The 13,839-nt window shown below is 31.9% G+C and overlaps 1 protein-coding gene across 4 annotated transcripts in view; it reads right to left on the bottom strand.

Moving 5' to 3' along the window:
- The window catches only part of RALGAPB (Ral GTPase activating protein non-catalytic subunit beta), a 112,041-nt gene that overhangs the window by 56,371 nt on the left and 41,831 nt on the right, over nucleotides 1-13,839 (bottom strand). Inside the window, exons 10-17 of one of the 4 annotated variants that reach the window (XM_051979319.1) lie at nucleotides 11,808-11,843; nucleotides 10,374-10,575; nucleotides 7,488-7,655; nucleotides 6,177-6,291; nucleotides 5,676-5,823; nucleotides 3,065-3,129; nucleotides 2,066-2,192; nucleotides 282-415 (exon numbers count right to left, since the gene is read on the bottom strand). In XM_051979319.1, coding sequence (XP_051835279.1) covers nucleotides 282-415; nucleotides 2,066-2,192; nucleotides 3,065-3,129; nucleotides 5,676-5,823; nucleotides 6,177-6,291; nucleotides 7,488-7,655; nucleotides 10,374-10,575; nucleotides 11,808-11,843 — 995 coding nt within the window. The remainder of the gene's footprint in view (nucleotides 1-281; nucleotides 416-2,065; nucleotides 2,193-3,064; nucleotides 3,130-5,675; nucleotides 5,824-6,176; nucleotides 6,292-7,487; nucleotides 7,656-10,373; nucleotides 10,576-11,807; nucleotides 11,844-13,839) is intronic. The other 3 variants (XM_051979321.1, XM_051979322.1, XM_051979323.1) reach the window with 3 other exon arrangements.

Here is a 13,839-nt window from a genome sequence, read left to right as displayed (position 1 = left end):
ACTGACACATAACTAGGTATATAAAAGGTATTAGTTGAATTAAATTTGATGAGTGTTTTTTAAACATGTGTGTGTATACATATAAAGATATGTAAATATATGTGTGTCACCTTATTGTTTTTATTGGTTCTAATGTAAGAAATGTTTTATAGCTTGCCTTTTACAATATTTATAGTTATAGTCTAGGTAAAAATATACCCAACTCTTGATTATCCCATATTAATATATAACAAATAGTTAAAATATAACTATGCTAAGCTAAAACTACAGCCTTTCCTCACCTTTGCCAGTCCAGAAAGAAGCTCTAATGCAGCCAATGATATGCTCATGTCTTGACGCCACTGAGAATTGAGTCTTTGGGTTACAAGGTGAATGCTACGAATCAGGAGTCCAGCAGCTGTATCTGTATTAAGAGCTAGGATATAACCCCAATGCCACATACCACAGGGAGGGAAAACAACTAAGCATTAGTAACAATAAGCAAAGCATTCCCTTAGGCACAAACCAAAGCAGCCACAATAAGCACCTGGACAATGAATTTAGCAATTTACATGTAGGCTGATTAATCAGCACACCACACTAACAAGTTATTTATTTGAATTCGAGCAGCTTCTAACATCAAAGCAGAATTCTATCAAATTGATATAAGTAGAATTTTGATATTTAAATATTATTTAGAAAAACTTTGAATCTTAAAATATTGTTAGCTAATAGCTCTTAGGTTCCATTTTTAAAAGCATAATGAAAATTCTTATAGGCTTTGCAAGGAAATTTTTTAATGATCCTTTGTGTATTGAACTATTAAGTCTAAGTTTTTAGTGGATCCCCATATGATAGAAATCACCTTTGGCAATTACTACCCATTTCCTTTAAGGTATAACCCTTACATTACAATGCAAATATTACATGCAATACCCTTAACTAATTTTAAAAATGTTTCTATCCAGAACTCTATACCTGAATTTAAGAAAATTAGCATTCCCAACCCCCTGAGTTTTATTTGATTGTCAATTCTAAAAGTAAAAGAAAGCACTATTTTGGTATTGCAAAATTAGAAGACTATGAAACCAAAGTCATAAATGAAACTTGTGGGACATTATACCTGTCAATCCTATTGGGAAGAGGGCAGTGACAACAGAAAAAGGAATGGTCATTAAAGAGAGACATATATGCAGCACACTAACACAAATTTGGATTTCTTAGCGAAACTTTTTGCAACATTACAAGCAGAACTTACTAACAGTTCATCAAAATGCTGAAACAGACTAGTCACTTCACACATGCCTATTGGGACACATACAGTAAAAAAAAAAAAACTGCTTCAATATTAAAAAATCATGTTTATATTCTCTTAAACATTACCTTATTAATCATTAGGGTACCCAGAACCCATATATATAAAATGAATAGTGTAAAAATTACTTTAAATAACACATATTAGTAAATTCAATGATTAATCAAATGTGCATTTGAATAACACCTGACAGAGATTTTATTTTACACATGATATTACCCAAGGTTAAGGAAATGAGTTTAGATCAGAAACACATTTAATCAAATTCAAAATAAACAGATGCTAAACTCACCCATAAGTAAATAATTCAACCTTGGATTAATGTCTATTCTGTAAATATGTCTCTCTATCTACAAATACCTAAAGGCACACATTACAAAATCCTTCAAAAACAATACTCTTAAATCAAGATATTTAATAAAATGCTTTACTAAGTAGGTGGTTGGCAAGTGTCATATTTTGTATTCATGAATAAAATAATTTTCTAACCTAATGCTATAGTACATAAGCGGTTTTAAATATGAGGGTGTTTTTAGAGTGGTATAGTAGCTGAAAGAAATATAAGTGAATATAAAATGAATATAAAACAATACAGCTAAATCAAAATACTTTTTAATCCGGATTAACATGTAGAGACGGACTAGTAATGTTCTCCCAATTATGTTCAAATATGTAAAAATTAGTCAACAAACTATTAAATATAATTTCCAAAAGCAATGTTATGTTATTCTTAGAATGCTTTAAAGATTTCCAAAAAAAAATGCAACTTACCATAATCTCTTAAAAGAGCCTGGGCAGGTCTTTCACTATCTGGGGTTGTAGGTTCTGTGCTTCCTCCACTCGCTGAACTAATGCCACTATTAGTACGACTATGACTTTTCAGGTTTTCTTCACCATTCTAGCCAAATTGAAGATTATTTAAAGATAGAAATACCATAAACATTGATATTTGGGATGAATGAGCAAGTAAATTCAATATCAGATAGATATAATCTTCATAGGTATAATATCTTTGCTAACAAGACAGGAATAAAAAGCTGATATAGTAGACCTCATTTATCTTATTTATAGATTCATATATTTATGGGTGAAAGGAGTAGAGGGGAAAGAAAAACAGACTCCTGATAGCCAATTCAAGCCTTTTCCTCTTTTTACTAAGGTAAATGCCATGAAAATCATATCAGATATACAGCTAGACATCCTGGATTTCAATGTTCAGCAGCTCTGCCAATTGATACTGGTGTGAAGTAGATGAATCATGACTTCACTACACAGTACTTTTCCCAACAGTACAATGATAAGACTGGACTTTAATTCTGAGATTCAGCTTTAAATAAATGATTCAGTCAGAGGCAAGTATTTTTTTTACTATCACTATCAGTGTCCCCAAATATCAAATGAATCAAGGTATAATGCCAATGATAAGCACCAATGTTTTCATGAGCAAGACCAAATTCTAGAATGGTGGTAGTGAAGGGATATATTATGAATGATATTTCATTTACAAAGAAGTTACAGTAATTAGCTCAGCAAAACAACGTCATGGTCAGCCATCAATTGGGTCATAAAAATAGTCTTCTTGTAAGGCATCACATTTTATAACAGCCAACTTAAAAACAAAACAAAATAAAAAAGCAAGCTTCTATTTAACCAACGAAAAGAAAGTTCTCAAAGGTCCAAATATGTCTTAAAAATCCCAACACAACACATTTTATGAAATAACAAAATAATTGACAAGATACCAGGCACAAAAGTATTAATGCTTCTTACCATTTCCATCTGACAACCAATTGATTCTAAAAGTGCTGAGTCTTGAACAATATTTAACATTGCACCTATAACAAAGAAAGTATTTTATGTAGGATTCATGGCAAGAGTTTTTAAAAATCAAATTATATAAAGTATCACTTAGGAAAACTGAGCAGGACTTGTTACAGATAGATGAATTTCATTTTTGCTGAGTATTATAAAGATCATTTATTAAATACTAAGATCCTGACTAACTGTTATTAAAGACTGGGAAGAGGCTATATTCAAAGAGGAAGAATAGAATATGTAAAAATAAAGGGAATTCCATTTTACATTTTATTTTACAGTAAGAGTAACAAAATACATATCAGGTTTAAAAATATTAGGGCATTGTATGATTTTTAAGGTAAAATGCAATAAAATTATTTTTTAAAAGAGAACTTAGCATTACTTTTAAACATTTCTATAATACCACAAAAATTGGAGACAAAATACCACCAGAGGCCCAGTGTTTTTAAGAGGTGATCTAAGTCATTGTGTCTGGTCTCTTCATATATTTCTGAAGCTCAGGGAGTGGGGCATAGGTCTTCTTCAATCTTAATATGCACTCCAAGTACAGCATTCTTTCTATCATACTACACTGCACCATATTACTTGAAGAGCTATTAAGTGGAAAAGGGATTATACATATTCTCTATGGCTTTAGATAGTCAGACTAAAAAAATATTACGAGTTACAAGAAGGCTGACTTTCCTATCACTAATGGAATTTCTGCTAAGGCTAACTATGATTGGGATAATGTAAATGGAAATTGTGGTGAAGAAATTTTTGGACTAATTTACTCTCTAAGGTTCCAATTTTAACAGTGTTTCCGTGAATTTCTAAATATTACCAAGAGCAAAACTGAAAGCAGTTTCTAAAATTGGATGGGTAGGTAAGGGGGGAAAGAATAGGGGCTCTAAACTTACTGCTAACAATGCTGTAGCGTTTGGAACTCAGGCCGGTTGAACTAGTGCTCAACTTTAAAACAACTTCTGGTGATACATGTGTCCCTTCTTACAGAAGCAAAGGTCTGAATGATATACAACTCTGGGGGTGAGTTGACCTATTTGAGGTGAGTTATCCTTTTCCTTTAGTCCCAGGGCTAATTACTGGACTGTAATAAGAGCAATGAAAAAATGTTGGTTCAGAACAATGTTCTGAAGCAATTTTTATATTACAAAAATTAAAAAAAAAAAACCACAGAGGGAAAAATAAAAAACTGACCAAGAAAATATTCCAAAGCATGTCACAATGAATACGAGCATAGGAGCCGTAAAAACAGAAATTCCCTCTTATGTTCCTTCTCTATGTACCTTCCCTTTAAAAGCCCCTTTTCTATTTCAGTCAATGGCACTTAAAATCTACTACATTCTAAATCCTGACATTCTCGGACTCATTTATTTCCATCATATTCCCAAAGTTCTATCAATTCTACCTCATTAATATCTCTAAATTCCATCCCCTTTTCTCTAATTCCACTGTAATCTTGTGTTAAAAGTCTTCATTATTATCCACCTGGACTATTACCATAACTTCCTTATAGATCTTTCTTTTCCCACTCACTCCTAAACTAATCCATCTCATATGCCACAGCCAGAATCTTTTTTTTTTTTTTTTAATGTCTCAATCTGGACATGTTACACTCTGATTTAAAATCTTATTATCTGTCAAGTAAATTTCAGACTCCTCAGCTTTATACCTTAGGCCCTCCACAATTTGGCTACCACTCAATCTTTCTAATCCTAATTTCCACCCATAATTCCCTCCCCAACTTTCTCTATGTTCTAGTCAGATTACAAAATTTGTCTCCTTGAATTTCATCTTTGTTCACACTATTCCCTATGCCAGTATACCCTCCTTTTCCTTCATTGCCTAGTGAAATCCTACATATCTTTTACAGCATAGGTCAAATGTCACTTCCTATAGTTTCCTTAATGACCCATTTCCCATCATCAATGGGCTTCTCTTCCTTGAATCCAAATGTTATTTGTACCTCTCTTACACAAACAATTCATAAAAATAACAGACAGCAAGACAGTAAAAGTATATATGCATATTTCTTCTACTACACTTGTAAGCTTTGGAGAGGGCAGACACCATGTCAGCCTTTCCTAAACTTTTTCTTGCTTCTGGCACAGTACTATGAACATTTTTAGAGGGCACAGTACTATAATTTGTAGTCCCAGTGTGGAAATTTGTTCCACCAAATGTAAATTAGTAATTTATCTTAAATTTATAGTTTTAAGAGAAGGTATCCAACAAGATTAAGTGATTGGCGCATATTGTCACAACCGGTATTTGTCAGAGGAAGGACTTAAAGTCAGATCTTTCTAACTCCAAGCCAATTCTTTAGTCATGATGCAACCTTTTCTTACACTACATATGATTGATGTTCAATAAATTTTTGTAGAGTATAAATGCATTTAAAGTCAAATTCTTCTAAACTTGTACCATCTAATCTAAGCATCAAATCAGTGTACCTACTTCTGTCATTCAGCTAATGTCAAATCAGCCCTGCCTTGCTTTTATGACATACCCACTGGTCAGTACTTCCTGACATTTTAACTTATACAAAAGTATGAACACAAACCTAATATCATTTGAGTGTTGTTGGGGTCCGTTTCAGTTTGCAAGGCACCTATTAGTATATTCACAAGCCTCAATTTCAGTGACAGAAAAGTTATTGGTTTATCATATGAAGAGCTGTCGTCATTACTAAACTTTCCTTCCAGAACCACCTAGAGAAAAAAATAAATAAGATTGAAAATTAACTATCCTGAATAATGAACTCAAGCAATAGAGTTGCTCTAGAAAAAGAAAGGATCTGCCTGCAACCATGATTTCCATCTTATCACTTCTAGTCTCTTTGCCCTCTGTTGGGCCACAAAACATGAGTAATCTCTTATCACAAAAACAAATGTTCAGTAAGCTGTGATAGCAGTCTGAAAAAAAGGAATACCACCCTTAAATCATTAAGTCCATCACTGACACTTGGAATACAGAGAAAAAAATTTTCATTCACATTTTAAAAAATTATTTATTTATTAATACACAAGAAAGGGGACACAAGAAACTCTAAATAAAATATTACCTCAGATTTGACATTGCCAAAATGATGAGGGAGTGGTAACAAGGAAAGTAGGATATTAATAGAGGCTCTTCTTAGCTCTGTTGGATTTACATAGGTTTTGAATTTTGAGAGTTCCCTGCAAATGGATAAAATAGGAAACAGCTTAGAAGATGAGCAAAATGAATTTCAGAGGTGACAAAAAAAAAAAGGCAAAGTAAGACAATATAGGAACTTATCAAGTTAAATATAAAGTTTAATTTAAAAGACAAAACAAGCTGTACAAAATAAAGACTTATGGTTTTATATGTAATCTTTTTTTTTCTTTTGTATTGGGATATAATAATGTTAGTTGATAGATGTCAGGTTGCTAATAGTTTAAAAAAAATTAACAAATAGTTCATAGTAATTCTGAAATGAATAGCATCTACCAGGGTTGTTGTGAAGATTAAATGAGATCATATTTGTAAAGCATTTAGCATAGAGCCCTGACAGATAATAGCTGCTTATTGCTTCACAATTCTGTTTCCTACCTTTAAGTGACTTTTTTTTTTTTTACTAGCATTGGGATTGTTGTTGTGAATTCCTATGCTAAGTAATTCTTAAATTGTACTAGAATGTTTTTATTTTATTTGAAAAAATTTGAGGTAAATCCTTTTCCTAAGAATGGTACAGCAAAATTGAGAATTAAAAGTTAAAAGAGACACATTAGAGATCCTCTATTCTAATTCCTAACATTTGTACAGATGAGAAAAATTGAAAATATAAGACTCTACAACATACCCTTTGTGATAATAAATAGCAATATTGAGACACAAACTTAGGGCATTTTTCTCCAAAGTTAGTGACTTCTCTATTCCATCATACTGTTACGTCATCAGTAGACCCTGACCTAACTTTCTCCCCTATCTTCAGGACAGGCCCAAACTAACTTAACAGTTCACTGATAACAGAAAGAGAATAAGGATATGGAATGTGTCAGTATACAACTGTCAGACTAAAGTGACACATTGGTTCTGCTGAATTTTCTTTTTTCATTTTTGTTATAAAGGATGGTTTGCCAAGAGAAATTAGAGGAGTAGGGATATATTTAGAAATAAAAATGATGTAAGAACAAAAAAGATATTTAAAAACTATCGTAAAGGGACTGGAAGCAGAGATTAGATCTAGACACCTGACAGCCTTCAGATGACACTGAAGTCTTCTCAGTTGCCGAATACTAGGCAATAGGCAAGTCAGATCAGATGATGAAGCAGTGAAAAAGGTCATGTACAGTAGCAAAATCTAACTGAAAGCAAACTTAATTGTTAACACAGTATAAAAAATACGACTTACCTATCAGGCAATATGGTTTCAAGAGCTGAAATAAAGTAAGGAACCACAACATCAATCCCTTTCAGGTCACAGCAGAATAAATGAGGTGAGTTTAGAATAATGCTGGCCAAGACAGGATGGCACACATAATCAGTTATCTGCAAACCTTGAATTAAAAGCATGTAAAATCTAGGAAAGCAAAAGAAAGATTTTAAATATATGGAGCTGCAATCTTCCATTAATCACTATCAGATAAATATTAATTTTCAACAGTCAAGTCCACCTTTTATTATAGCCACCTTTAAAAGATATTTGAATTATATGAAACTTCTTTTTAAAACATAAAGTGGCAAGCCAATAACTTAATCTGTTTTTAATGAATATAAAATATTGCTTCACTCCTTCCCATAAGGCTTCTCCAGAGTTAAGTTTTAATGAAGCCCAAAGAATCAAAAAGCAATTTTAAATAAGTATATTCGCAATGTACAATACCCTCTTTTTAATGAATATATTGCAAAATTTTCAGCACTTCATAAGCATTTTAGCATTTTTAGCATTGCTTTAATATGAAAACGTTTTTGCTTTTTTCACATTTAAAGGATAAAAGGGGAAACATTTTCATTTAACCCTAGATTCCTGTTTCCAGGAGAAAATAAAAAGTTAAGATATATTATAGATGACAGTTTCTTAACTTATAGGTTTCATCAATCCCAAAGGGTTCCATGAATACATTTCAAGAATATATGAATTGGAGGTGGTGGTGGAAATCACACCTTTATTTTCACTAACTTCTAACAAAAATGAGCATTTCCTTCAATTATTTTAAAACATTCTAAAAAAAGAGTCCAGAAGTTTCACCAAATTGCCGAAAGGTTATGAACTTTTCTTAGGGGAAAAAACAAAGCTGAAGTAGGCCATTTAAACAGCTTATTTGTATATAAAACCTGCTCCCAGACATGTGAGACTATGATGGTCCCTAAGGGATTCCATCTTATCAATGCCAGGGTAGCTTAGATTGCATCTAAAAGCTCTTTCTCCTTTTACTCCTTTGTACTATTCTTCTTTCAATCATTTAAATTCTAATAATTAAAATTATACTTCCTCCACAAAGACACCTCTGAATGACTAGAAGAATAATTTCTTTTTTACCTTACCATGCTCAAGCATACTTAGGTCATTACTTCAAAATTTGTGATCTAATCAGTGTTGGTGTTCCCTTTATTAACTAATCTACAATTCTGTTAGCATTAGAAGATGGATATGAGCTCACACAATTTCATAACTAGATGAGACTTCAGAAGCCTTGTGGTCTAATTGGTACTTGAACCAGAATTCCTTCCATAATAAACCTGGCAAATGGTCCTCCAGTCTTTGCTATCTTCTAAGCTGATCCCATGCTCCTTATGAAGGACAAAATCAGTCTTGCTGAAATATCTAATACTCTGGGGGCTAAGCATAATCATCTCCTTCATCTTTCATGTGACAGCCTTTCAAATATTTAAAGCCCCCCCCCCCTCCTTTTACCAAATCTTTTCCAAACAAAAAATCTCTACTTCTTTAGATTTGGCTAAAAATTTCTAGTTCTTTTCATATGGCATAATCCCAAAGTATTTCACTATTTCAACTGCTATGCTCTTCAGCTTACCAATATTCTCTTGAAATGTGTCATGTAGAACTGAAAATAATACTCTAAATGTGGTCAGAACAAGACAGTAATAAAATTATTCTGGATATTGTATCTCTAGTTTCAGCCCAAGAACACAATATATTTGTTTTTTTGGTAGTTTTTTTTTTTTTTCCTTTCTGGCTACCATTGTTAACTTATACTGAGCTATGAGAATTGCTAGGTGGGAAAATTTATGCATTCAATCCTCTGCTGTTATGTAAGAAAAACACTGTATTTTTGTAGTAACTTTGGAAATTTTCATTATTTTAGTTCATCTTCTAAATTTCCCCTACACAAGTTGGAAAAGGTTATGCCACATATAATCTAATGCCACTTATTCAATGTATTCTAATGCATTTGGAGATGATGGTACCAAGAATCAGTATATCTGAATGTGAGACCATACAAGGGACTAAGGCCAAATAGGATCTAGGAAACTACTGGGTATAAGTTACCAGAGTAGAAGAACTATTTGATTTATCTTTACATGCTCTCCACAACTTAGCACAGTGAAATGCACATAGTAGGCTTTTAATAAATATTGTAAGAATGGATAAGGGGCTTTAGAAAATTCCATAAGCCTAGTTGGAAAGCAGTGAAACCTGCCAGTAATAAGGGAAGGGAGATGAGCTAAGTGAAAGGAAAATTATAAAGTTTTTGTTGACCTAAGCCAAAACATTATGCTGGAGACAGAAGCTTTACTTTAAAAAAGCACAATTACAAGGCACATACTTATATTCAATGACAATATCAAGAATAGATATAGGAATTTTGGGGCCATATGCATATTAGATTCTCTTAGAACTTAAGTCTTCTCTCTACTGGAAATAAGGAATGAGGGATAAAATGCTCTTCTGCAATATAAATTCAACATCTGGAAAATCCTATATTCAAGGGTTTTCTATGATGTACTGAATAGTACCAGTTCAGAGGGGGAAACAGATTTCCATTGAGCATATCTAAAAAGGAGAATAACCATTTTAAAAGATCAGGTATCCCAATATAGAAAGAACTACATGCTCTCTGTTGGAGGAGCATTCCTAAGGCATTCTAATGGGAATATTAATAGTTGCCACCAAAGCCTAAGAAAGGAAGTATTACAATTATTTAGAGGCCTTTACAAGTATTTTAGATCACTGTCTACTTTTTTTTTCAATCTACTGAATCATTATACATTTCTTTCTTTTTTTTTTAATTAACTCAAACTATAATAATAGAAAAACTAGAATAAAATCTTAGACCTGGATAAATAAGCTGGCAGAATCTCTTCTCCAGTCTTCTTGCTACAAAAAATCCTACATAGTGTCCCACAAGCCTCAGCTCTTCCTGCTTCATAGTTATCGGGAAATTCACTTGCATCAAACATGAGATTGGAAGGCATGGTGTCTGAGGACATTTGTGACCCTTTCCGGCGGAACTCCACACTAGCTTGTGTCGTTATAGCTGAGGAGAGAAAAGGGAGGGCTTTATTGTATTAGTCAATATGCCAAATAGGCTCATGGGATCCTGGACACAAAGATCCAATTTGGTAATTATTTTTAAAACTACTTAAATAGGATCCAATAATGCTTCTGTTTAGCAACTATTTGAAAATTTAAGAATAAAGGGCTATTTGAATTTTCTAAGAATGGACAGCAGTTAAATCAGAGTGGCACTATAAGATTTTACTAAACACTCTAAGAAGCATTTTTCAACTGGAACGTATTTAGTCCACTTAAAATTATGCATATATCTATACATGTTATAGATATATGATATAAAAGAGATCATTTTAAAATTTTTATTTATTTTCCATTTATTTTCCTATATAAGTTTTTTAAGCGACGGAGAAAATTAGCCAGTAAAACTTGTTATTTCCCTATAACCAGTCTTCAAAGCAAGAATCCATACAGGTTATAGTAGGCCTGTATTGGTGGTGGGAGAGGAATAAAATTCTCACCTGACTATAAAGCACAAACTTAATATTCTCCCAACCAAGCAAAATGAATATGAATTTCAACCATCATAGGGAAAAACTAAGTCTAAGTTGAAGCTGGGATATAAAAAATATAAATAGACAAGAGAGAGAAATATACGATCATGCTCATTGTTGGAGGGAGGAGGTCACTGAAACAGAAGCCCTTTGAAAGTTGCTTTTATTTTTACAAAACAATCCGATTTAATATTATATTAAAATCATTACAAAACATATTTTAGATCTTTACAAAATAATATAAATTATTTGGCATGAAATATTTAATGGAATATGTAAGCAAAGCATAAATCTTTATGCAACTTCCCATGAGCCATTTTGGTCCTGAATAAGCTATTTAGCATAATATACTTAGAAAACACTACATGCAGAATGCATACAAATCAAAACACTAGGTCTGTAAAAATAAGCTTAAAGCTTAAAAAAAAAGTTAAAAAAAAATAAAAGCCAAAACACAGTTAGTGCAAAGTCCTGGAATTCATGACATGACCAGACTAGTGTACAGAAATAATGGGATTGATTCAGGCAGATTAATTTTTGCTTTTGCCAACAATCTTCCCCATTCAAAACAGAAAATATTATTTTCTTTCCCAAATGCAAAAGCTACAAGAGACAATGACAATGACAATCAAATTAAAAATGGAATTATGAACAAAATAAAAACATGATTGCAATTAAGGAAAAGCTACTGGTTCCTACTTACAAGATTTATAAGAAAGAAGAATTTGGATAAAAGATGCTGCAAGATAATAGAAATAAATGGAAACAAATCAAAGGACAGCAGTAGTTATAAAATACTTTAAAGATGGTGAAATTTTTATTATAGTTAAGAAGCTTTTAGCTTTTTTTTAAAAATTAGATTAAAAGCTTTATGATATAGCAAGCTAGTTCAAACACATAGGAAACTGGCATTCAGGTCCAAAATTATGGTTTTGTATCATGCAAAACAATGAACGAAGAAAATTATACAATTACAAATAGTTGAGGCTTTGATCTGCTCATATCAACGTGCATTAAAATTTGAATTCATTAACCCTTCCCAGCTCAATGTCACTTTTATGAAGTATAGTATGCTATAATGTTAGTCTAAAACTAATAGGTCAAAGGAACAGGCATTTTAAAATTGAGGTGAACTGTGTAGTAGAATCTTTTTGTGATCAATCAGTATTTGCAAAATGAATGAAAATGGAAGTTCCTGGAAACCAATTTCCTATACTACCTCCAAAACTCTCATTACCCTTTGATTTTTTTAAACTTACTTAAATAATACCTCAATTATTTTACAGCTTTCACTATATCCTGACAGTTCTGTCTAAAGTGTGTTAAAAAAAAAAAAAAAAAAAAGATATCCTGAAGTTTTTGAGTGAGGAATGAGTGGGTCTCACTCTGATAGAAAAATCATGACTAGACAGAAAAGGCTGTGTTGAAAACACATCTAATTCTGGTTTCAATACAAATGTCTTCTGGTAAAAGATTATTATCATTAATATGGATACATAGGAAACAAGCTATTTAGAGACTAAAAGGACTCACAAGAACTCTGCATCACAGAGAAGTTGAGATCCTCTGGGATTGGGGAGTTTAGTGCTAATAGTAAAATATCTGAAATCAACTTTTGGAAAAAAAACAAAAAACAAAAGTATGCTTTCACAAAAATTCTAAAAATAGGCTCTAAAGCCATGTCTGACTACCAAACAATTGTTTTAAATGGCAATGTGGTTTGAAACAACTCTGAATAAAAAGTAATAGACTCTAGAAAATGTCATTCCCGGATGGTTGTCTTCTTTTCAACATTGTTTCTATATAATTTCCACATACTTATTATTAAATACTATTTGCTTTCTTTAATATTCAAATTTGTTCTTATAAAGTAAAATATTATGAACTTAGAAATGTTAGACTTTTCTTGAAATAAGAGATTATAGAAAACATTAATTTGAAGTCAAATAGCAGAAACCAGAAATATTAATTCTAAGATATTTGTGCATGACTAGGAATTACTATTTTAAGTGTTCCTAATTTCATCTGCCTGTATCTGTAAGGATACTTCTCTATGTTTATACTTTCTTTGAACTTAAGAGAATTTGCTTTTTAATTATATTATTAGTCCTCATTTTGAAATAACTTGTTATATATACTGCTGACATGTGATGAAAGCATGACCTCATAATTAATATAATGGAATTTTTTTCTCTGAAGTAAATATTCTCAGAGTAATGGTAATACTAATTACTCTATCCATTTTACTATTCTTACCTGGCTTCCATTCCCTAAGCCCAGAAAAAAAGCGCTTTCTTGTAAAGTAATGTGCAAATTCTGAGCTGATCCATGATTATAGGCACTATAAATATTTAATATATTCTTTTAAAAGAAAACACTACCATCTCTGGGGAAGGTAACAAATAGATTAGGTCTTTGTCTTTAACTACTTTTGGTTTGTAATGGCAAACTTAAATACTGATATCATGGTGAATCCTTAATATCATTCTTAACAAAGAGTATGATTAAATAAAATTACGACTCCAGCAAGCTATATTTTAAAATGATGCTATGAAAGAGGTATATTTACACTTTTACCTTTCACCAAGATCAGTCATGCTTTCATGGACTAAAGTCAAATAGCTACAGTTTCACAAAAGAGAAATTGCTATGCTATTTTCTGATTTTTATATGTACAGTTTTACTGACATTTTTACCACAGGCATACCCCGATTCATGTCATTAACTGATCTATT

Source organism: Antechinus flavipes, chromosome 2 (genome assembly GCF_016432865.1).
Source record: "Antechinus flavipes isolate AdamAnt ecotype Samford, QLD, Australia chromosome 2, AdamAnt_v2, whole genome shotgun sequence".
Classification (NCBI taxonomy): domain Eukaryota; kingdom Metazoa; phylum Chordata; class Mammalia; order Dasyuromorphia; family Dasyuridae; genus Antechinus; species Antechinus flavipes.
The sequence above is the reverse complement of the archived record's forward strand: the minus strand, read 5'-3'. Positions and strand labels throughout refer to the sequence as shown.